This window comes from Camellia sinensis, chromosome 2 (assembly GCF_055761805.1).
Source record: "Camellia sinensis isolate YWXY chromosome 2, ASM5576180v1, whole genome shotgun sequence".
NCBI classification, from domain to species: Eukaryota; Viridiplantae; Streptophyta; class Magnoliopsida; order Ericales; family Theaceae; genus Camellia; species Camellia sinensis.
Window position 1 is genome coordinate 186,083,229 of NC_138962.1, and position 23,810 is coordinate 186,107,038.

The following is a 23,810-nucleotide window of genomic DNA, read 5'->3' on the forward strand; positions in this document are numbered from 1 at the left end:
TTCTGAATCGTCTCCCAGTCAAACCTCTCATTCGATTCAGGTGAGTATGTAAAATCTTTCGCCACGTCATCTCTAACCCTACCTTCATCTCCTTCCACCTCCTCCACCACCACACCAACACCACTACCGCCACCATTTTCACCTTCAAACACAGCTCCTCCTCCATCCTCTCTATGTTACAATCATCCTCATCGTCTCAAAACCCTACCATTCTGGTCCACCCCTTTCCTAACCACACTCGCGATCTACACCTAATCGGCTCCATCAATGGCCTCCTCTGTCTCTCTCAAACCCTCCATTTCCATCAACGCATCCACCTCCTCTTCTGCAACCTCGCTACTAAACTCTTCAAATCTCTCCCCCCTCTCACCATCCAAATTGCTCCTAGGTTTCTTCAACTCTCTCTCGGGTTCGGATTCGGATTCCAATTCCATTCTACTACGTTTTTCCAGTGACTACAAGGTTGTCAGGATAGTTTCTTTCAAGTCACATACCCGAGTCGAGGTCTACTCTTCAATTTCTGATTGTTGGAGAGAGATTCAGGTAATGGATTTGTGCTTTTATATCCGTAAATTGTCTTGTGAGGTGATTGTCAATGGAGCTCCCTATTGGCTGCTCTCAACTGCTTCAAATCATTGTCTTGGCTTCACATGGTTTGATGTTCAAAATGACGCTTTTGTCATGTTGCCGGGGCTCCATTTTTCTGGGTCCTACAACGGGACTTCTGTCGACTGCAAATTAATGGACTGGAAACATAATGTTGCTGTGGTTGTGTATTGTCCTGGCAACCCATGTGTTGATGTGTGGATGCTAGAGGATTGTTGTGGTGGTGAGAGCAATTGGTGTAAGAAATTTGTGATTGGACCGGTTTTGGGTGTTGAATGATTTTCCTTGTTGCAATGCACGAAGAATGGTGAGATTATAGCAGAAGATGCACGGGAAAGAATATTCTTGCACTGTTGGATCAATCTTTTGTGTAAATAAAATAAACTGAAATTAATTCAAACAAAATAAAATAAAACTTACAGAAATTATTTTGTCGAACCAAATAAAAATTGAAAAACCAAGTCGAGTGTGTGACACTTTGTCCTTAAGATAGATTCGCCCCGCTACGGTGCTTACGGTTGAGTGGCGTCTATCTCCCAGGATACAATGATCTTAACCAATTTGTAGTAGCACTTCAAACCAAATTGTTCGGCGAACCAAACCTGTGTTCTAACTCTCTGAATATTTATTCTAAAATTAATATGGAGAATAATGTACTAAAATAACAAAGTTGGACAACAAAGATGGAATATTCTGACCAATTTTTGGATCATCCTGACTACTGGAAATTGGCTGTATATATAGCCAAACATTTGACTCGAACAGGTGCTGAGGAATCCGAACAGGTACTGTTTGAAATCTGACCGTTGCATGGAACAGTTTTTCAAACTTTTTGAAAAATGTATCCGTCGCACTTTGAACACACTTATTCAAACAGTTTTTCAAACTTTTTTGAAAAATGTGTCCGTTGCACTTTGAACACACTTATTCAAACAATTGGAAATATTCTTATTAAACTATTTGAATAGTTTAATCATTTTTAGGAAACCACTTTAGGAAACCAAAAAATAAATTTATATTTAAATAAAATTCCCACAATAATTTTTATTGAAAAAATTCAAATGAACTTTGTCTAAAAAATTAATGTTAAACTCGAAAACAGCGTTAACTTCCCATTCACTCATAAATGGTTTTGACGTTCTGTCTTCACCGTGTGACTTGCCACGCGGCAAGGAAAACGTCACCTCTTCGAACCCACTGCAAAAGACGTTTGGGGCCCACTTAATTTTGGCTTTAAAGTTGGCCCAAAATAAGTCATATAAAACATCATTTTTTCCAACAATCCCCCACATGAATGGAATTTGATGGAGAGAAAATGCAACAACATGATCTAATTACAGAGAGTACAGAAATTGGAAATATTCTATAAATGATAGGTAGCTTTTGGCTTTGAACCTTTCCTTATGAGACACTATCGGATTTACTAGCTAACCAGTGAACATGATGTCTTAAACTGTTCAGCCGTTTGTGTAAACCAAAACAATAGAACTTACATAGTATATTCCCAGACACAGTTTAGTTCTCACTATTGTGTTCATTTTGGCCCTGAACAACCTGGTCTTTCATGAGTGCTCTAAAGACTTGTAGCCCTTCACAAATCTTATAGAGCCAGCCCAGTTCACACTCACATAGGTGATTCTTATGAAGAGTATCCTACCATACTCCACTAGGTTTACCTAGATATAAGAATCATTAAAATCTTACTTAACCTAAAACGCTGCAGACATCACTACGTCGTCATAGAAATGGGTAGGAGTTGGACTCCCCAGTGATCCTTCTGAGTCATACACAACTCGGTTGTCCCTTTGAACCTAGATCTTGGGATCTCTTATCAACTAGGTTGGGTTGCCATTGTGGTAACTCTTATTTAATAGGCTTTAGTCCCATTCCCCTCAATGAATTCTCGACTAGCTCTCTTGCTAACCTTTTGGTTAGTGGATCCGCTATGTTGTCATTAGACTTCACATAATCAAAGGAAATAATTCCATTAGAGAGTAGTTGTCTTACGGCATTATGTCGACGACGAATAGGTCAAAAATTACCATTATACATATGACTCTGTGCTCTACCTATTGCAGATTGACTATCACAATGTATGCATACAGCAGGCATCGGTTTTGGCCATATTGGAATATCTTCAAGGAAGTGGCGAAGCCATTCTGCCTCTTCCCCAACTTTATCTAAAGCTATGAATTCTGATTCCATAGTAGACCTAGCAATACAAGTCTGTTTGGAAGATTTCCAAGATACAGCCGCCCCACAAAGAGTAAAGACATACCCACTGGTGGACTTTGAGTCTCTAGTATTTGATATCTAATTTGCATCACAGTATCCTTCAAGTACTGCTGGATATCTAGTATAATTAAGCCCAATGTTACGAGTAAATCGGAGATATCTTAGAACCCTTATAATTGCTTTCCAGTGTTCTACTCCCGGGTTACTCGTATATCTACCTAATTTACTTACTTCATAAGCAATATCTGGGCGAGTGTGGTTCATCAAGTACATTAAGCTTCCAATAATTTGGGCATACTCTAATTGAGAAATACTTTCCTGTACATTCTTAGATAGAAAAAAATTAACATCTACAGGTGTTCTAGCAAGATGATCATCATCTTCGCTGAATTTGTCAAGTATTTTCTTAATGTAATGAGATTGTGACAAAGCATAACCTTCTGATGTTTTGGTAATTTTCATACCAAGAATTACATCAGCAATGCTCATGTCCTTCATGTCAAAATGTTTATTCAACATTTTCTTGGTAGTTTTAATCATATGATTATTACTACCTATGATGAGCATATCATCTATATAAAGACATACAATGACATAACCTTTGTCTGTGTTTTTTCATATAAACACATTTGTCACACTCATTAATTTTAAATCCAATTGACATCATTACTTTGTCAAATTTCTCATGTCATTGCTGTGGCGCTTGTTTTAAACCATATAATGATTTAACCAATTTACACACTTTCTTTTCTTTTCCTGGAACAGAAAAACCTTCTGGTTGTTCCATGTAAATTTCTTCATGTAACTCACCATTTAAGAAAGCGGTTTTCACATCCATTTGATGAATTTCTAGATTGTATAGAGATGCAATGGCAATTAGCATTCTAATGGATGTTATTCTAGTAACCGGTGAGTATGTGTCAAAGTAATCAAGACTTTCTTTTTGTCTAAATCCTTTGACCACAAGTCTTGCCTTGTATTTGTCAATTGATCCATCCGCTTTCAATTTTCTTTTGAAAATCCACTTGTACCCAAGAGGTTTACAACCTGGTGGCAAATCCACCATTTTCCAAGTGTGATTTTACAAAATGGATTCAACTTCACTATTGACAACTTCTTTCCATAAAGGAGCTTCAGGACTGGACATAGCATCTTTAAAAGTTAAAGGCTCATTTTCTAACAAATATGTTAGAAAATCTGGACCAAAAGATTTTGAGGTTCTAGCACGTTTACTACGCCTAAGTTCTTTTTCCTCATTTTGATCTAACTCTTGTTCTTGATCATGTTCTTGATCTTGACTAGTAATGGCATCATGAGATCTTTTATTGTTACTAGTCTCTTGTCTAGTCTTATTTGGAAATACATGTTCAAAGAATGATGCTTTCCGAGACTCTGTAATAGTATTTACATGCATTTCGGTATGTTCTGATTTATGAATCAAAAATCGATATGCACTACTATTCTTGGCATAACCAATGAAAATGCAATCAATGGTCTTAGGACCTATCTCAGTCTTTTTAGGACTAGGTACAGCCACTTTAGCCAAACACCCCCACACTTTTAAGTATTTGTAGGATGGTACCCTTCCATGCCATAATTCATAAGGTGTTTGATTCACTTTCTTTCAGGATACTTTATTAAGTATATAATTAGCAGAAAGTATTACTTCCCCCCACAAGTTCTAAGGTAATCCAGAACTTATTAACATGGCATTCATCATTTCTTTTAAAGTCCTATTTTTCCTTTCAGCAATTCCATTTTGCTGAGGTGAGTAAGGAGCGGTGGTTTGATGAATTATTCCATGTTCTTTACAAAATTTACCAAAAGGTGATTCATATTCACCACATCTATCACTTCTAAGTTTCTTGATTTTCTTACCAAGTTGATTTTCAACTTCATTCTTATATTGAATGAAAGTTTCCAAAGCTTCATCCTTGGTTCTAATTAAATAAACATAACTATATCTGGTATAGTCATCTATAAAAGTAATAAAATATTTTTTCCCACCTCTAGTTTGAATTGATTTAAAATCACAAATGTCACTATGAATTAATTCGAGTGGTTCTGTACTTCTTTCAACTGAATGAAAAGGAGTTTTAGATAATTTTGCCTCAACACAAATTTCACAATTATGATTTGAATCAATGTCAAATTTAGGTAAACATTCCATATTAATTAATCTACGCAAAGATCCATAATTAACATGTCCTAGTCTACCATGCCATAAATTTGAAGACTCAAGCAAGTAAGAAGAAGATGTAGTATTATTAATAACTAAGGGTACAACGGTCATTACATTTAACTTAATAAGGCCATCAGACATGTAACCTTTTCCTACATACATCACATTCTTAGTAAGTACAAATTTATCACTCTCAAATACTAGCCTAAACCCATTCTTACCCAATAGAGATCCAGAAACAAGATTCTTGCGAATATCCGGTACATGTAACACATTGTTGAGAGTGAGTTCCTTTCCAGATGTCATCTTGAGTACAATCTTTCCTTGTCCTTCAACTTTGGAAGTTGAGGAGTTGCCCATAAAAAGTTGTTAACCATTGTCCACTATAGAATAAGATGTGAACATCTTTTTGTCGGCACAGATATGGCGAGTGTCCACCCATCATTCTTTAGGATTTCTGACAAGATTTGCCTCGAAAACAACTGCAGAAAGATTGATGTCATCTACACCATTGGAAATCTTGTCCACTTCGGTCATATGGGCTTGAGCAGGCTTTTTACTTGTTCTTCTTTTTCTTTTGCCTTTGCTATGGCAATCTCTGGCCCGATGTCCCTCGTTGTCACAGATGTAATATTTGCCATTAAACTTGCACTTTTTATTTCCCCCCCCCCTTTAGAGCCTTGTGATGAACTTTCTCCAAAAGAATTTCGTTTCTTGGTTTTTGAAGCATGTTGCACCACATTTGCCTTAGACTCTATAGGATGCTTACCAGCCCGCTTTTCAGAATTGCGGTTGTCCTCCTCAATCCTCAAACGCACAATTAATTCTTCCATCGAAATTTCTTTGTGCTTGTGTTTGAGGTAGTTCTTGAATTCCTTCCAGCCTTGTGGTAATTTTTCAATTAAGGTTGCAACTTGGAAGGATCCACTAAGAGACATGCCTTCTGTGTGAATGTCATGCAGAATGAGTTGGAAATCTTGAACTTGACTGATCACAGTTTTTCAATCAACCATTACAAAATCTAGAAATCTGCCAACCATAAATTTCTTTGAGCTGGCATCTTTCGTTTTGTATTTTTTCTCTAAAGACTCCCAAAGTTCCTTTGCCGTCTTGATAGGATTGCAGACATTGTATAATGTGTTGTCTAGTCCGTTCAAGTTGTAGTTCCGGCAAAGGAAATCGACATGTTTCCAGGCATCAACCGCAACAACCACTAGCCGATCGGCTTCATCCTCTTTCAGGATAGGAGCATCTTCATGGAGGAAACGAGCCAGTTTCAGAGTTGTAAGATAGAACAACATTTTCTGTTGCCATCTTTTAAAGTCAGTTCCTGAAAACTGCTCTGGCTTTTCTCCATGATTTATTGGTACTGTCACCACAGGAGAGGGGGTTGGTGCAATTGCAGCCACCACAGTAGTACCTGTTTGGGCATTAGTTTCAGTAGCCATCAATTCTAATTTATAAAACAAAATTATAATTAGAATTTACACTACACAGAAAATTAAACCAAATTCTGTAAAAAATAAAAGAAACAAGAATGTAACTTTTATTTTCCAATTAATTTGCAAATAAAATAAAATTTTATTCAACCAAATTAATTCCACACAGGAAATTAAATTTTGTAAAATGAAAGAACTAAGAAAATAACTTTTATTTTTCAATTAATTTGGAAATAAAATAAAATTTTATTCAACCAAATTAATTCCACACAGAAAATTAATTTCCGTAACACTTCAATAATTACAATACTAAAACAGAATTTTAGGTAATGAAAACTCAGAAAATAATTTCTAAAACCCAAAATTAATTACTGAAAAAATTCCACAAAAATATATTTTGAATTGTGAATGACACCAGTATCGTACTACTAGTTGTCAAAGAAAATAGACAGTAAATTACTACTATCTGTCAAAAAGCATATAATTACTATTTGTTTTTCCAACCAGAATATTATTTTATAAATCCACATAAAATCATTTTCTTAAAAGAAGAAAGAGAATAGAAAACAAACGAAAAATTCTATAAACAGAATAATTCTAATCTGTCTTAAGATTGTTGGATCAATCTTCTGTGTAAATAAAATAAACTGAAATTAATTCAAACAAAATAAAATAAAGCTTACAGAAATTATTTTGTTGAACCAAATAAAAATTGAAAGACCAAGTCGAGTGTGTGACACTCTGTCCTTAAGACAGATTCGCCCCGCTACGGTGCTTATGGTTGAGTGGCGTCTATCTCCTAGGATACAATGATCTTAACCAATTTGTAGTAGCACTCCAAAACAAATTGTTCAGCGAACCAAACCTGTGTTCTAACTCTCTGAATATTTATTCTAAAATTAATATGGAGAATAATGCACTAAAAGAACAAAGTTGGACAACAAAGATGGAATATTTTGACTAATTTTTGGATCATCCTGACTCCTGGAAATTGGCTGTATATATAGCCAAACATTTGACCCGAACAAGTACTGTTTGAAATCCAACCGTTGCATGGAACAGTTTTTCAAACTTTTTTGAAAAATGTATCCGTTGCACTTTGAACACACTTATTCAAACAGTTTTTCAAACTTTTTTGAAAAATGTGTCCGTTGCACTTTGAACACACTTATTCAAACAATTGGAAATATTCTTATTAAACTACTTGAATAGTTTAATCATTTTTAGGAAACCACTTTAGGAAACCAAAAAATAAATTTATATTTAAATAAAATTCCCACAATAATTTTTATTGAAAAAATTCAAATGAACTTTGTCTAAAAAATTAATGTTAAACTCGAAAACGACGTCAACTTTCCATTCACTCATAAATGGTTTTGACGTTCTATCTTCACCGTGTGACTTGCCACGCGGTAAGGAAAACATCACCTCTTCGGACCCACTGCAAAAGACGTTTGGGGCCCACTTAATTTTGGCTTTACAGTTGGCCCAAAATAAACCATATAAAACACCATTTTTTCCAACATTCACAACCCCCAAAATGGAGAGACTAAGTATATTCCTATCAGTGGAGTTCAGTTCGAAGCTTTTCACTATGTAGAGAGTTTGGTTTCGATCTAAGGATTCAAACAACAAGAACGGAACAATCAGCACTGATGTTCTGCAAAGGTCAATTCGTCACTCGATCAGATAAATAACCCGAGCATTTATTTATGCTACTTTCTGCAATGCATTTGGTTTTTGAGCTTTTGGTAGCATATGAATGGATAGCTTAGACAAAATGGATAGTTAAGACAATATCGATAGTTGATATTCCTTTAATTCCTCTGATTGGATAGCTTAGACAATTTGAATAGTTAACATTAGCTAATTCCTCTGATTTGAGTTTCAATCCTGTTTCATTTGCTTGTACTTTCCTTCAAAAACAAGTGTTCAAGTCCTTTCCTTCAAATTTGGGTATTAGTACAGAATTTTATCCCAGTTAAGGGATGGAATGGAAATAATTGGAGTTTTGTCTGTGTCGTTTGTAGGCTGCTTTGCAATGTTTTCTATGCTTCTGCCTAAAAGGATCTAATATTTCCCTCCTCTCATGCTATGTTTGGTTAAGGAATTTGGGAAGGAATTTGGCACTACTACAAAAAGAGTTAAAGATCACACTTTAACAAAAAAAAAGATCTCACTTTTATTAGAAGTGTGATAAAAAAAATTAGATTGATATTTTAATCACACTTAATTTGATTGAGTGTGATAATATTTATTTTTTATGTCACTTTTCAATTAAGTGTGATTATATATATATATTTTTCAATCACACCTTCTAATTAAAGTGTGATTATATATACACTACTACTTTTTAATCACACTTTTTAAACAAGTGTGATTATATATATATTTTTTAATCACACATTCTAATTAAAGTGTGATTATTTATATATTTTTTAATCACACCTTCTAATTAAATGTGATTATATATACACTACTACTTTTTAATCACACTTTTTAAACAAGTATGATTATATATATATTTTTTAATCACACATTCTAATTAAAGTGTGATTATTTATATACTTTTTAATCACACATTCTAATTAAAGTGTGATTATATATACACTACTACTTTTTAATCACACTTTTTAAACAAATGTGATTATATATATATTTTTTAATCACATCTTCTAATTAAAGTGTGATTATATATACACTACTGCTTTTTAATCACACTTTTTAAATAAGTGTGATTATATATATATTTTTTAATCACACATTTTAATTAAAGTGTGATTATATATACACTACTATTTTTTAATCACACTTTTTAAATAAGTGTGATTATATATGCATTACTACTTTTTAATCACAGTTTTTAAATAAGTGTAATTATATATATATACTAGCGTATGCCCGTGCCTAAAGGCACGATGTAAATAATATTAAGATTAAAATGCAGTTATAAAAATATATTTAGCAGACTATATTCTACAATTTAAAAGAAATTAAAACTAAAATGCACACCAGTTAGTGCTACTATTGCAAATCAAATTAAAACTACATAAGAAAAACAAACATTATATTGTCATACACCAAAAGAGTGGATTAAAACTTTATTAAAAAAAGTGGGTTAAAGCTTTCCAGAATTTGTATGCTTTACAGAAGATGTGTCAATAACATGTCTTCAAACATGTATTTGCCCAAACTTCCTCATCATTACTCTCGAAAAAGTCTTTGTATCAACTTGTATGTATCCCCAATGAGGAACATGCACAACAATCTGGTAATTTGTGGAAACAAAGAAAATATCTATATAAGCCGGTATATTTGTTGAAATTATACATATCAAAATACTTTGAGATTGAAATTATCTTATTACATCCCCATCGAAGCAAGCTAGTTGTATTTCTTCTTTTAAACTCCATAAATTTTTCGATCCAATCCTAAAAAAAAATCCATATTTCCAATTATTATTAAATTGAAATTTTATTAAAAAAGATATATAATCAATAGAAATAAATTTACATGGTTACCTTTTGATAAAACGTGATTTTATGAACATGGAACACTACAACAATACTTCAGGATAAACAATATTTGTAGTAGAATCCAAACTATCTTTAGGGAGAAGAATACTTATACGATCAAAAGATGTACATCTGGACAATGCCACATTTAATAAATTTGTACGCATATGAATAAGTTGATTGGGTCGATTACATGATTTTTTATATATTAAATTCAATATCTATCCGAAATAAGAATAAAATTCATCAATCTCAACCACAACCGAGTGATCGAAACCTCCCCCATCGTATTCTGCTGATCGATTCGGTTCTTCAAGTAATCCCAACAATATTTAAATTTATTTTTTAATTTGATAAAATTACAAATTTAATATAAAATTTAATCCCAACACTATTTAAATTTATTTTTTAATCCCAACACTATTTAATCCCAACACTATTTAAATTTATTTTTTAATTTGATAAAATTAAATTTAATCCCAATACTATTTAAATTTATTTTTTAATCCCAACACTATTTAATCCCAACACTATTTAAATTTATTTTTAATTTGATAAAATTAAATTTAATCCCAATACTATTTAAATTTATTTTTTAATCCCAACACTACTTAAATTTAAATTTAATCCCAACACTATTTAATAGGACAAAAAAAATTTAATAGGAGAAAAAAAAATGAAAAAATACCAAATAGAAATATACCATACAGAGAAAACTACATAATTATTCTATTCTGGAGAGGTTGTTTTCAAATTAGGTAAGAGAGAGAGTAGTAGAATCTCAAATAAACTCATCATTTAATTTTTTATTTTTTAGAGAAACAAAAAAAGAGAGTAGTTTTTGGATGTAGAAATGGTAGAGACTAAGAAATTGATTACAAAAAATACAACGCGCACACATAAATTCTATCATTCAACAAAATTATTTTCATTAGAAGGTTACATGTTGGAGAAAAGTTCCACAACAACAGATGCGTGTTTGAACAGATTAGAACATCTCAAATTATTCAATTTTATTTTTTTGGGTAGTAGTGTAACCTAACTCTCATGTTGGGAAAATTACAGTGATACTCGGAAAAATATTTGAAACCTTGAGAAAAGTATCCACAATTCTACACATAACCCAAGTACTCCATTTCGGGCCAGTACTGTGATTTATGGGTGGAAAACGCCAAACCCACCAATTTTCCACCCACAAATCAAAATGGGATTCGTGGATATTTCTGTGATGTGGTGTGGCTCAAGTGTATGATAACATACGCCAAACCCACCAATTTTCCACCCATAAAACAATTTATGATTAAGGAACATTAGGCAAACTGGATATATATGATACTACTTGATAGCCTCACATATTAGATGAAATAGGATATTAAGACTCAACCTAAGTTCTTCATGGGTGATGAAGTGATCCTTACGTAGGAAAATTACCTTCCTCAGAAAATTAATTTACTGTGTAAGTTTAAATTGACTTGTAAATGCTTGAGGGAATGTCCTTAGCATTATAAGTTTATTTTAATTAATGCAATCACAATATAAATCAAATATAACATATAATTAATTCAAATAAATCAAGACAGTTGTGATTACAAATTCAATAAATCTGGATTCAATGACATCACCCACTTTTGATGTTGAGCAAACTTTAGATCCAATTTCATAGCTCTCGTCTAATTCTCATGTTAGGAAAGTGACAATAGAAAGCTAGCAGTAAAAAAATACATAAATTAGAAAAAGGACATAAAATTTTAATGGGTAACAACTCCCCCTAAACAAACATCTCTACAATCAGCCAAAAATCTGCCAGTGTGAATCAACCATTGCACACAAAAGATGCAGGAAAAAATGAAGTCATGATGGATACAGGTGCTGTTTAAAAATCCAGCAGTCACCTCTTCAGAATTTATTAAAATTTTGATGACTAATGTTACCTTCGAAAGCCTCAGCTGGAAGCCCAGTGATTTCTTGCAACATCTTTGCATGCCTGCCTTCATCTTCCTCTTCAACCTCATCTCCTTTCCGATCTTGCCTACTACCATTGGCGTCACCATCATCCTCAGCATCATCTGATGCTACATTCTCATCCTACACAAAAGGAACATAAGGACTGAATAATTTACACATTAACAGGAAATTCAACAAATTGACATATCCAGCTTTTTAACACAGTGAACCTAGTCTTCTGAGCAGCCCGGTTCAGCCGCGGGAGAGGGGGGGGACTTCTCTCTAAAAAAAACTCAAATCACAGAAGAAAAGAAAAGGTAGGGAAGCTAAACTAAACCCTTTCATCAACTTGTTCTATCGGTTTGGAAATATGATAATTATGGCTCAACCTCATCCAAATCTGCTCCATTCTTAATTCAAATCCAAATTTCATCCATTTACATATCCATCAACATCCAGAAGGTCAGGCACACCACAACATGACATGAAAATTTGAGGTTACATTTGGATTTATGGGTTTCAGATTAATACATTTGGCATCATTCATTCAAGAAGTATATCTTATTAATTCAGTGTAGTATTTTAAATTTAGATATCAAGAATGGATTCAAGAGCTGTAGATTGATGGATTTTAAATAGTTGGTAAATGTAGTTTACCTGAAATCCTTATATGAATTATTCTTATACAGGGATCTTACCAAAACATAGGGGGACTTCTCTCTAAAAAAAATTCAGATCACAGCAGAAAGAAAAGGTAGGGAAGCTAAACTAAACCCTTTCATCAACTTGTTCTATCAGTTTGGAAATATGATAATGATGGCTCAACCTCATCCAAATCTGCTCCATTCTTAATTCAAATACAAATTTCATCCATTTACATATCCATCAACATCCAGAAGGTCAAGCACACCACAACATGACATGAAAATTTGAGGTTACATTTGGATTTATGGGTTTCAGATTAATACATTTGGCATCATTCATTCAAGAAGTATATCTTATTAATTCAGTGTAGTATTTTAAATTTAGATATCAAGAATGGATTAGCGATCCCGGTATTCCCTGTTGTTGTATAACTATAATCTGGACTCAGTTTCGTAGATTCGTTGTTGTCTTATCCTCATTTCTATCCCTTACTCTTTGTTTTAGAGTTTTGGGTTGTGTTGGGCAAGTTGGGAATTAGTTGGTTGTGTTTTAAAGCTTTGAAATTTTGCCCAGGTTTTGGTCTCTCCGCTCGAGCGGCGGTTTTGTGCTCGAGCGAGCTTTTGTTGCTGCCTTTACGCTCGAGCGGCAGTTTGGACGCTCGAGCGTGAATTTCCTTCTCTCAGCATTTTGGTCGTCTGCAGAAAATTCTGGGAGAGTGCACCCGGCGCTCGAGCGGATCGTTGGACGCTCGAGCGTGAACTTGTGTCTGTACGCTCGAGCGGGGTGTTGTACGCTCGAGCGGACCTGCTTTTATATCAGTTCGTGAAACCACCTTTTTGATCACTTTTTGATTTCCTTTCTCTCTCTTACTTTTTCAAAACCTCCATTGGAGAGCACCTCACTCTAAAACCGAACTTCTCTCTTAGGATTGATCTACCTAGAGTGTTTTCCTCACCTTGGGCCTTTGTAAGAAGTGTGTTGATCGTCGAGGGCTTTGTTGAGATCTGAGAAATTTGGGATTTGGAGCACTTCTGAGTTTTACTCATCTTCTCCCTTGGAGCTCTGAATTTGAGGTAGGGATATCCTACTCCTCTCTATGGATTTTGTCTTTAAATTTTGGGAATTTGAGATGTTGGGGTTGGTTTGGTAATTTTGTGAAAGTTTGGGCCATTTGTGTTATTTTACAAAAGTTGGGGTTTTATTTGTAATAAACCTAGATGCATGTTTGGTATAGAGAAATGGAATAAATGTTGAATCATTGATGAAAATGGGACCTAAGGGTGGTAATGGTAATTATGGAAAATGACCTAATTACATTGTTTAATTAGTTGAGATAATTAATTGTGGGAAATGAGGAAATGAAATGGAATTGCTGAGATTGGGAGTGCATGGGGTTAAAGGGTGTAGTTGAATTATTTATCACTCACCGAATTGAAATGTCGATTGAATATCCATTGTGCATTTATTTCCTGCTTAGAAATAATTGCCTTGGGCTACCGGCGGAGGGTAGTGTTGATTGTTGTAGACAATGCTTGATGATTAGGCAAACTAAAACTAATCAATTGGATGTGTCATAGAGCATGTCGGTTGATAGAATACATTAATTTTATGTATTGATTGATTGCATATGTGATTCTGTGTTTATATGCATTACTTGTGTATGGGAGGAGATAGGGGATGTACTCCACGGTTTAGGGGAAGATGGGGGATGTACCTCTAAACCGGTTAATGGTTTAGGGGAAGATGGGGGATGTACCTCTAAACCGGTTGTTGGAATGTTGATATAGCTCATATGCTTATCGGTTGAAGTGTTGATACAGCTCATATGCTTATCTATTGAAGTGTTGATACAGCTCATATGCTTATCTGTTGTAGTAGTGATATAGCTCATATGCTTATCTATTGAAAAGTTTGTTTGATTTGATATAGCACTAAAATGTATATCATCATTGTTTGCGAAGTATGGGAGTAGTTTATGTGTTATTGATACAACAAAATAATGTGTATCCACCTTGGATTTCGAAAGTGTTCTAGTGATGAACTATGATCTCATCAAACGTTCGGGCCAGAGTACTGAGCCTTGTTTTTCAAACTCAAAGTTGAACAAAAATGAAAAGTGAATTGTAATATAGACTTGGCTGTCATGGTAACGTAGGGAGATGTAAATGGAAGTGTCAGTGTTGACCATCTATCAGTTGCTAATCTTTTAGTCATTGTTCATGGTTGGTTTAGTGTATTTCTACTGGGCTGTGGCTCACCCTATATGGGAATATCATTTTCAGGTACAGGTAGCATGCCACCTCCAAGGACGTAGCTTGAGAGGCCAGAGGCGGACTTTTTGTTGTTTTACTTTTGATGTATTACATGTAAATTCAAGCCAAGGGCTTAACGTGTTTGAGTTAGTACTCTTTTGTTGTAACCAAGTGTTAACTTGGAAAGCTGTAAGCCCATAGGACATTTGCTTTTGTTGTTAACATGTAATACTTTTTGTAATGAAACTCTGATAAATGAAAGAATGTGGAGCTTTTGAATATCAATGCATGTCTTATTTAATGGGTTTAAAATTATTATTTTGAGGGCGTTACAACTTGGTATCAGAGCGTACCTGGTTCGAATACTTTGGGTACGTGGGAAGTGATTAGTATCACAATGGGTTTCTCTCGCTTGTTAGAGACTTAGACGTAATGTTATGTACTTTTGTGATAACATGTTTATGTGACTATTTGGGTATGGAATGTAGTTTCTTGGATGTTGATTGGATCCTTGGGTTTCTGGGAGTCCTGTTGGAAAGGCACTTGATCAATGCTGTTTCTGATCGGAACTCTAGTAACGCCTCGGGACTATCATTATCTGGAAATGAAATTCGTAAGTGCTTACATGTTTATGTGCTTATGTGGAGTGAATTACAGTTGTCCATGTGTTAGGATGTAAGTGTTTAGCCTCGGCACATGTATGAGTGTGCTAACGTGTCTCCGTTACTTTTACTAGGATGCCTAGGCGAGGAAGTTGCGATTTTCCTCCTTCCGCTCGGAAAGAGCTGCGGAAACAATTTGTGGAATTACGCCAAGGTACTACACCTTTGGTGCGATTCGAAAGATGGTTTGCTAATCTGTCGAGGTTTGCTCCAGAATTGGTGGAGACGGAGGACTTACGTTGTTTTGAGTTTGAGAGTAAGCTGCGTGACGACATCCGTGTAAGGATAGCGGGGTCTTGGCATAAAAGATATAGGGCGCTTGTTGAGGCGGCCGCCCATGTAGAGGCTGCAGTGCTAGCAATGGGGCAGAGTGGAGAGGAAGCCATCTCGGCAACTCCTGTGACTCAGGGTGTTGGTAGGCCTTTTAAGAGGCAGAGGGTTTTAAACTCGCAACAGGGAGGACGGGCTAGAACTGCCCTTCCAGTGTCAGATTTGGGTTCGGGGGAAAGTAAGCAGAGGGGCATCATTTGTTTCAGATGCGGTCTGCTGGGCCACAGGGTTTCGGTTTGCCCACAGAAGAAAGGGGTGGGGTTAGCAGTTCAACCAGTAGTTGTACCACCAGGATCATCCAACCAGTCGGGTTTTGGACCGATTAAATGCTCAGTGGGGAGGCAGTTGTTGGGGTCTTCATCAGCCCAGATTCTGAACCAATCTCGTGCTCAGGCACCGCCTACCTGTTGGGTGTGTAATCAGCCGGGTCATATTCGGCGTTCTTGTACTCAGCCGGGAGCTTCTTTAGGGGTTTTGCAACCTAACCAGGCTCAGTTTCTTTCGACTGGGCAGGAACAGTATCGTTTTGGGGGACTAGCAGGCCAGATTGCGAGGGCCTCAGTAGAGTCGAGTTCCCAAGTCCCAGCTAGGGAAGTTTGTAGTTGTTCCAGGTGTGGGCAGAGGGGGCATACCAGTGGTTCTTGTCCGTGACTTGTAAGCTCGTAGGTTGCCTTATGTTCGGGGATGACCAACTTCGGCGGTCCAACAAGGGACGGTAGTAGTAGTAATACTGATGGGATGGTTTTGTTTTGACTAATCCGTTTTGTAATCAGTGGATTATTGTTTTGTGATCATTGGGTTCCGTTGTGTAACCAATGTGTTTTGGGAAGGTTGAAACATCTAAACTGTTTGTTTATCTATATATATATACATATATGCTTTGTTTGTTAATTTCCCTAGAGTGGGTGAATTGGAGCATGTCGTAGCTCTAAAATTTTATTAATGTATAAAGTTCCTATATAAAAAAAAAAAAAATTTTATGCTTGTGACTTGATTTGGGGAGGATGAGGGCTAGAGAGCCATGTTTTCAAAATTTGGAAGAACCACCGAGGGGTACGTGTCCTAGCCAAGGTAATATTGGAGCGAGAACTGTTTTACTTGCCGAGTATGTGGAATTACATGAGTACTACCCATTTAAAGTTTGTGCGTGGTATAGCTTTTGATCTACTGTCGGGTGAACTTGAGAGGATGTGAAGTGTACGATTAATACTAGATGTAACACGTATTTAATATGGTGTCCTACGGGGGCATGGCACATAATTTTGTCAAGGTTGGACTCGTACCTTCGTGGTAAGTAACGTTGTCAAGATTGCAGGTGTACTGATTGGCCGTTTCAAGTGAAAGGATGTCAGTCCCTATATAAGGTTGTGATTGTTGTATCGGGAGCGATGTGTTGTAAGTAGCTGGTACTATACCTCGGGCTGTAGTATAATGGATGTCTCCCTAAGTTTTCAAATTTCTTTATTTGGATTGAATGTGATAAGTTCGTACCTTAGCACTGGTCAAGTCAGAGGATATTATCAGAAGCGTTAATTGGGTATATAGCCCATGGTTGGAGTGTGACCCGTGGGTGGAGTCACAGTGGTATGGTGTTTGCGGATGAAGATGTGGGTTAATGACGAGGGAGGCGAGGACTTTTACCCCTCTGGAAAGTTAGATGAGTGAATCTTTGGAAGCCCTATCGGCGACTTGTGACGGTGTCGGGGTTTGGTTCATGATGGTTGCCTAGCGGTAGTGTGGACTAGTGGTTTAGCACGGAGGCCGGGCCTCTTGATGGTACTCTCGAGATGAGTGACAAGTAAGATATAGAGTAACGAGTGGACCCTATGAGTTATTGGAGGATTCGGTGTAGGAGTAAGAGGGCTTGCAAAATAAGGAGGTTTTTCCTAGTACGGTTGAATGTGTTAGATGGGATGGTTTCGAGAGGTGCGCGGTGTTGGCAGGACTATATGAGAATGTTCGAGGGAACGTGAGATTTGTATCTCGAGTTAGTGGGAATGGTACCTATATGCTGGTTCGTGTGTTGGGCCTTGCTAGATAGTGAGTCCGTGGTGACCCCCTTGGTTGTATAGGGGTAGTGTTCATATTGTGATTGGTTATCCATTGTTGGGTGTGGGTTATGAGTGGATGCTGCCAACATTCTTTGAAGGTAGAGCAATTCGTATCCTAAAGTAATGAGTATAGCGTGGGTCAAAGTAGTCCTTCGTATTCGGGATGTTGTGATTGAGGTTGACCATGTCGGTCTTCGGTCAAGGAAGTGAGCAGGCTTGCTAGATAACCATGGCGGGGGATGGTGATTCCCTTAGACGCGATGTTGAGGCGGTTAAATTTTAGGAAATCCAGTGAGATTCCAAAATTTGTGGTTCGTGTAGAGAACTCCGTGGTTGGGGTTAGTGGTCTGAGTAGCACATCAGTGTGTGGATTACTGAGTGTAGAGTTTATTGAGTTGACTAGTCAGCTTGTCGGTATCGGGTGTTGGGGTGGCATTGGTCACCTTGAGTTTAGTCTCGTTCGTTGTAGACTCCGTATGTTGATTAAGGAAAACTGAAATTAATCGAACATGTTTTGTCGTTGAGTCTGACGGTTGGAATAATACATATAATATATGTATTGATTGATCATTGTGAATGATTGGCTTTTTATACATTATGAATGTATGGTGTTTAGTTTGATGTTGATACAGCACTATAATGTGTATCATTTGTGTGTTTCTGAGCCATGTTTATGATTATAAAGTGGTTAAGTAAAGGGAGGCGGGATAAAATTGCAAAACCATGAATTTCTTATACCTTATGTGTTGATAGTACGGTTGTTATTTCTATTAATTATCATTATAGAAATGTTGTGTTCCGTGTTGGTTGTGTCATCACTACGTGAGTGATGGTTGTTGATAGTGTTAATTTGGAAAGAAATGGAAAACAAAATTTTCCTAGTGTTTGGGGTCATCTAAATGCGTTGTTGAAAAGTTGATTTAATTCAAGGTTTTTCTTTTTAAGAATTCCATATTACTCTTTTGGGCAAATAAACTGTGGATAACTCTGCGTTTTGGGTAACAGCGTATTTGTGAAAAATGTTTACAAAGCTTTTGAGTTTTCGTATGGAAAATGCAAGATTTATCCTGGAACGTTAACGTTGAAAATTTAAACATCTTTGAGAAATGCCTCTTGAACAAGAAAATGTTTTCTTATTATCTACTTTAAGATTTGTTTTAAGTCGTGTTGTTGAGTGGTGACTAAGTTTGGAGCACTAGTCGGTTTTTGGTGAATTGTTTCGGGGGAGGTTTGATTTGTTGAGACTTGCGCACCTAAGGTGGTGTTATTTAGAATGTGTTCCCTTGGTTGGTCTTTCCCTTGGTAGAGTGAGTCGGAGGCTTGTTTTGAAAGTAATTTCTTTCCTTGGGGTTCGGTTGTTGAATGCTCTATGATCATTTGGCCTTGTGTTTTGATGTATCTTTAATTTCGAGGACGAAATTCTTTAAGGGGGGGAGGTTATAGCGATCCCGGTATTCCCTGTTGTTGTATAACTATAATCTGGACTCAGTTTCGTAGATTCGTTGTTGTCTTATCCTCATTTCTATCCCTTACTCTTTGTTTTAGAGTTTTGGGTTGTGTTGGGCAAGTTGGGAATTAGTTGGTTGTGTTTTAAAGCTTTGAAATTTTGCCCAGGTTTTGGTCTCTCCGCTCGAGCGGCGGTTTTGTGCTCGAGCGAGCTTTTGTTGCTGCCTTTACGCTCGAGCGGCAGTTTGGACGCTCGCGCGTGAATTTCCTTCTCTCAGCATTTTGGTCGTCTGCAGAAAATTCTGGGAGAGTGCACCCGGCGCTCGAGCGGATCGTTGGACGCTCGAGCGTGAACTTGTGTCTGTACGCTCGAGCGGGGTGTTGTACGCTCGAGCGGACCTGCTTTTATATCAGTTCGTGAAACCACCTTTTTGATCACTTTTTGATTTCCTTTCTCTCTCTTACTTTTTCAAAACCTCCATTGGAGAGCACCTCACTCTAAAACCGAACTTCTCTCTTAGGATTGATCTACCTAGAGTGTTTTCCTCACCTTGGGCCTTTGTAAGAAGTGTGTTGATCGTCGAGGGCTTTGTTGAGATCTGAGAAATTTGGGATTTGGAGCACTTCTGAGTTTTACTCATCTTCTCCCTTGGAGCTCTGAATTTGAGGTAGGGATATCCTACTCCTCTCTATGGATTTTGTCTTTAAATTTTGGGAATTTGAGATGTTGGGGTTGGTTTGGTAATTTTGTGAAAGTTTGGGCCATTTGTGTTATTTTACAAAAGTTGGGGTTTTATTTGTAATAAACCTAGATGCATGTTTGGTATAGAGAAATGGAATAAATGTTGAATCATTGATGAAAATGGGACCTAAGGGTGGTAATGGTAATTATGGAAAATGACCTAATTACATTGTTTAATTAGTTGAGATAATTAATTGTGGGAAATGAGGAAATGAAATGGAATTGCTGAGATTGGGAGTGCATGGGGTTAAAGGGTGTAGTTGAATTATTTATCACTCACCGAATTGAAATGTCGATTGAATATCCATTGTGCATTTATTTCCTGCTTAGAAATAATTGCCTTGGGCTACCGGCGGAGGGTAGTGTTGATTGTTGTAGACAATGCTTGATGATTAGGCAAACTAAAACTAATCAATTGGATGTGTCATAGAGCATGTCGGTTGATAGAATACATTAATTTTATGTATTGATTGATTGCATATGTGATTCTGTGTTTATATGCATTACTTGTGTATGGGAGGAGATAGGGGATGTACTCCACGGTTTAGGGGAAGATGGGGGATGTACCTCTAAACCGGTTAATGGTTTAGGGGAAGATGGGGGATGTACCACTAAACCGGTTGTTGGAATGTTGATATAGCTCATATGCTTATCGGTTGAAGTGTTGATACAGCTCATATGCTTATCTATTGAAGTGTTGATACAGCTCATATGCTTATCTGTTGTAGTAGTGATATAGCTCATATGCTTATCTATTGAAAAGTTTGTTTGATTTGATATAGCACTAAAATGTATATCATCATTGTTTGCGAAGTATGGGAGTAGTTTATGTGTTATTGATACAACAAAATAATGTGTATCCACCTTGGATTTCGAAAGTGTTCTAGTGATGAACTATGATCTCATCAAACGTTCGGGCCAGAGTACTGAGCCTTGTTTTTCAAACTCAAAGTTGAACAAAAATGAAAAGTGAATTGTAATATAGACTTGGCTGTCATGGTAACGTAGGGAGATGTAAATGGAAGTGTCAGTGTTGACCATCTATCAGTTGCTAATCTTTTAGTCATTGTTCATGGTTGGTTTAGTGTATTTCTACTGGGCTGTGGCTCACCCTATATGGGAATATCATTTTCAGGTACAGGTAGCATGCCACCTCCAAGGACGTAGCTTGAGAGGCCAGAGGCGGACTTTTTGTTGTTTTACTTTTGATGTATTACATGTAAATTCAAGCCAAGGGCTTAACGTGTTTGAGTTAGTACTCTTTTGTTGTAACCAAGTGTTAACTTGGAAAGCTGTAAGCCCATAGGGCATTTGCTTTTGTTGTTAACATGTAATACTTTTTGTAATGAAACTCTGATAAATGAAAGAATGTGGAGCTTTTGAATATCAATGCATGTCTTATTTAATGGGTTTAAAATTATTATTTTGAGGGCGTTACACAAGAGCTGTAGATTGATGGATTTTAAATAGTTTACCTGAAATCCTTATACGAATTATTCTTATACAGGGATCTTACCAAAATACAACTCTCCTATCTATATTCTCTATTCAATCACCTATTTTAATATTATCAATCTATACATGCAATAGATAACCTTCCTACAATTTTATGAAGGTTCTTCCTCAAACCCTTTCATTTCAAATCCACCCATCCAAATGGAGCCTATATGTAAATGTAATGGTAACTAAACAAATTAAGGATAATCTAAACTTATTCTTGCAAACAAAATTAGAAAAAATATGTCAAAGTTACAATCCCAAATATTAATTACTCGCTCACAAATAAATTAAACAACCAACTAAATTAGAAATCATATTTGCAGTTCAAGAAAAGAGAGATATCACAAATTCCTTTAGTTTATTTTCTTCAAAATTTCCAACAACCGATCATTTTAAAAAAAAAATAAAATAAAATAAAAATCACATAGATCAAGAAAGCATAAAACGTAGAAAAAACAAATGACGAACAAAGAGATTAGGATGAAGTCGATGCGGGGTGATTGGAACTCTGATATTTACCTAACTTAATAATTCCAAAAATCACCATTACCAAAAGTCCTATCTGCCTAGCTGATCCATCCCCATCCCCAAAATCCAAAAAACAAAAACAACAAAACATTTTAGTTGTTGTAAAGTGGTAAAACATTATGAAAAAAAAAAAAAGAAGAAAAGAATGGAGATGAATAGATTTTTACCGACATAATTGGAGAATCTTTCAAGTTTGGCAACACAGCCAGACTCATTCCTGTCTAACAATGGAACTACGGTTTGATCTTCCAACTGTTTTTGGGGCTTTTGTCGATGGTAATAGTGAAACGCAGTGGCAGAGATGACTCCAATGGAGGTTGCAGCCAGGATGTGTGCAAGGATATGCCCATCTAAAGATAGAATTTGAGAGAATATTGTTACTACTGCTGCTGCTACTACTATGAGAGAGAGAGAGAGAGAGAGAGAGAGAGAGAGAGAGAGTATTACCTTTGAGTTGCCTGGTTTTATACATAGTTCAAACCCGAATTGCAACAGACAGAAAATAGTCAATCCAAAAAAAAAAAAAAATTGTTTTAAATTTTTTTATCATAGACCACTGTTAAAGCAATCCTATTCATACAGGACTCAATCAAAGATAGTCAGTTAAACACCAAAATCGATCAAAATCATTCAAACAGATCCAGTAGGTAATCCATAAAGTAAAGCTCTCGCAATAATATATAACAAATGTAAGTACATCCAATTCGAGAGAGTAAAGTTCGTACGATCGGAATTAAATAAATAAATTAGAACAAAAGAAAGTTCTAAGGTTGAGAATTAGAACAAAAATAAATAAATAAATAAAAATAAAAAATACACATACAACAGAATTAAAAAAACAAAGAAAGTTCTAAGGTTGAGAATTTAACTGGAAAAAAAAAAAAAAACATTACCAACATCTCAATAAATAAACATTACCAACATCTCAATAAACATTACCAAAAAGGGATATGTTAGAATCAGGTCATGGTATTTGACAATAAATAAATAACTAACTAAATAAATAACCTAATTGAAGTTAAGTTTGAATCTGAAGGTGAGAAGTTATTATCGAATAAATAAATAAATTGAGACCTAAATAAATAAATAAATAAATAAATAAATAAATATTATCTGATAGTCAGTTAAACACCTTCAGAGGAGTTAAGTTATTTAAATAACTAACGGGTTTGAACTAAATAAATAACTAACTAAAAAAATAAAGTGAGAAGTTAAGTTTTCAATAACCTAATTGATGTTTTCATGATTTTCAAAATAAGAAAAATCAGCTCATGAAATAAAATTAATTCTAACATCTCTAAACAACCAAATAAGCATCAAAGAAAAACGAAAAAATTGAACACAATGAACATAATCCACAACTACCTCTTTGGTAGCAGATGAATAACATCTCAACGCGGATACTGCAGGCTGCTGTATCCTCTGCAAGGATTGTTCTAAAATCTGAAATTAAATACTATCTATTAGATGCAAAAAAATCTTCCTTTTTCAAAATCAAAACATACGATTGAAAGACCTACCGGAACAGGAAATCCTCCAGCTCCAAGTTTTTGCCTTGCAATCCTCCACATCCTCACAAATGAACTAAATACATACATACATAGTCCACATACACAAAGAAACCATAAAATTAAGCAAATAATATCTCCAAATCAGAGGCAAAACAAAATATTATACATAGTTCAAACCCGAATTGCAACAGACGGAAAATAGTCAATCAAAAAAAAAAAATT

At 35.7% G+C, this 23,810-nt stretch overlaps 1 protein-coding gene and 1 long non-coding RNA gene across 7 annotated transcripts; one reads left to right on the forward strand and one right to left on the reverse strand.

Moving 5' to 3' along the window:
• Window positions 1-546: 546 nt before the first annotated feature.
• LOC145819305 (uncharacterized) lies at window positions 547-885 on the forward strand. The gene has a single exon (XM_082913283.1). It carries the CDS (start codon window positions 547-549, stop codon window positions 883-885), a length of 339 nt encoding a protein of 112 aa, XP_082769409.1.
• A 10,726-nt stretch (window positions 886-11,611) lies between these two features.
• LOC114319116 (uncharacterized) lies at window positions 11,612-23,737 on the reverse strand. 6 transcript variants are annotated; one of them, XR_014362196.1, is made up of 5 exons: window positions 23,598-23,737; window positions 23,443-23,513; window positions 22,245-22,427; window positions 22,069-22,119; window positions 11,612-12,062 (listed from the first exon to the last, which is right to left on the reverse strand). It is a non-coding gene; the product is annotated as an uncharacterized LOC114319116 (long non-coding RNA). The 6 variants fall into 6 exon arrangements; XR_014362197.1 differs by having other exon boundaries at window positions 23,443-23,520; window positions 23,598-23,729; XR_014362199.1 differs by lacking the exon at window positions 22,069-22,119.
• Between the last annotated feature and the right edge of the window lie 73 nt (window positions 23,738-23,810).

Excerpts from the sequence above, each read along its gene's own strand:
- LOC145819305 (XM_082913283.1), top strand. The coding sequence starts at position 547 with ATGGATTTGTGCTTTTATATCCGTAAATTGTCTTGTGAGGTGATTGTC.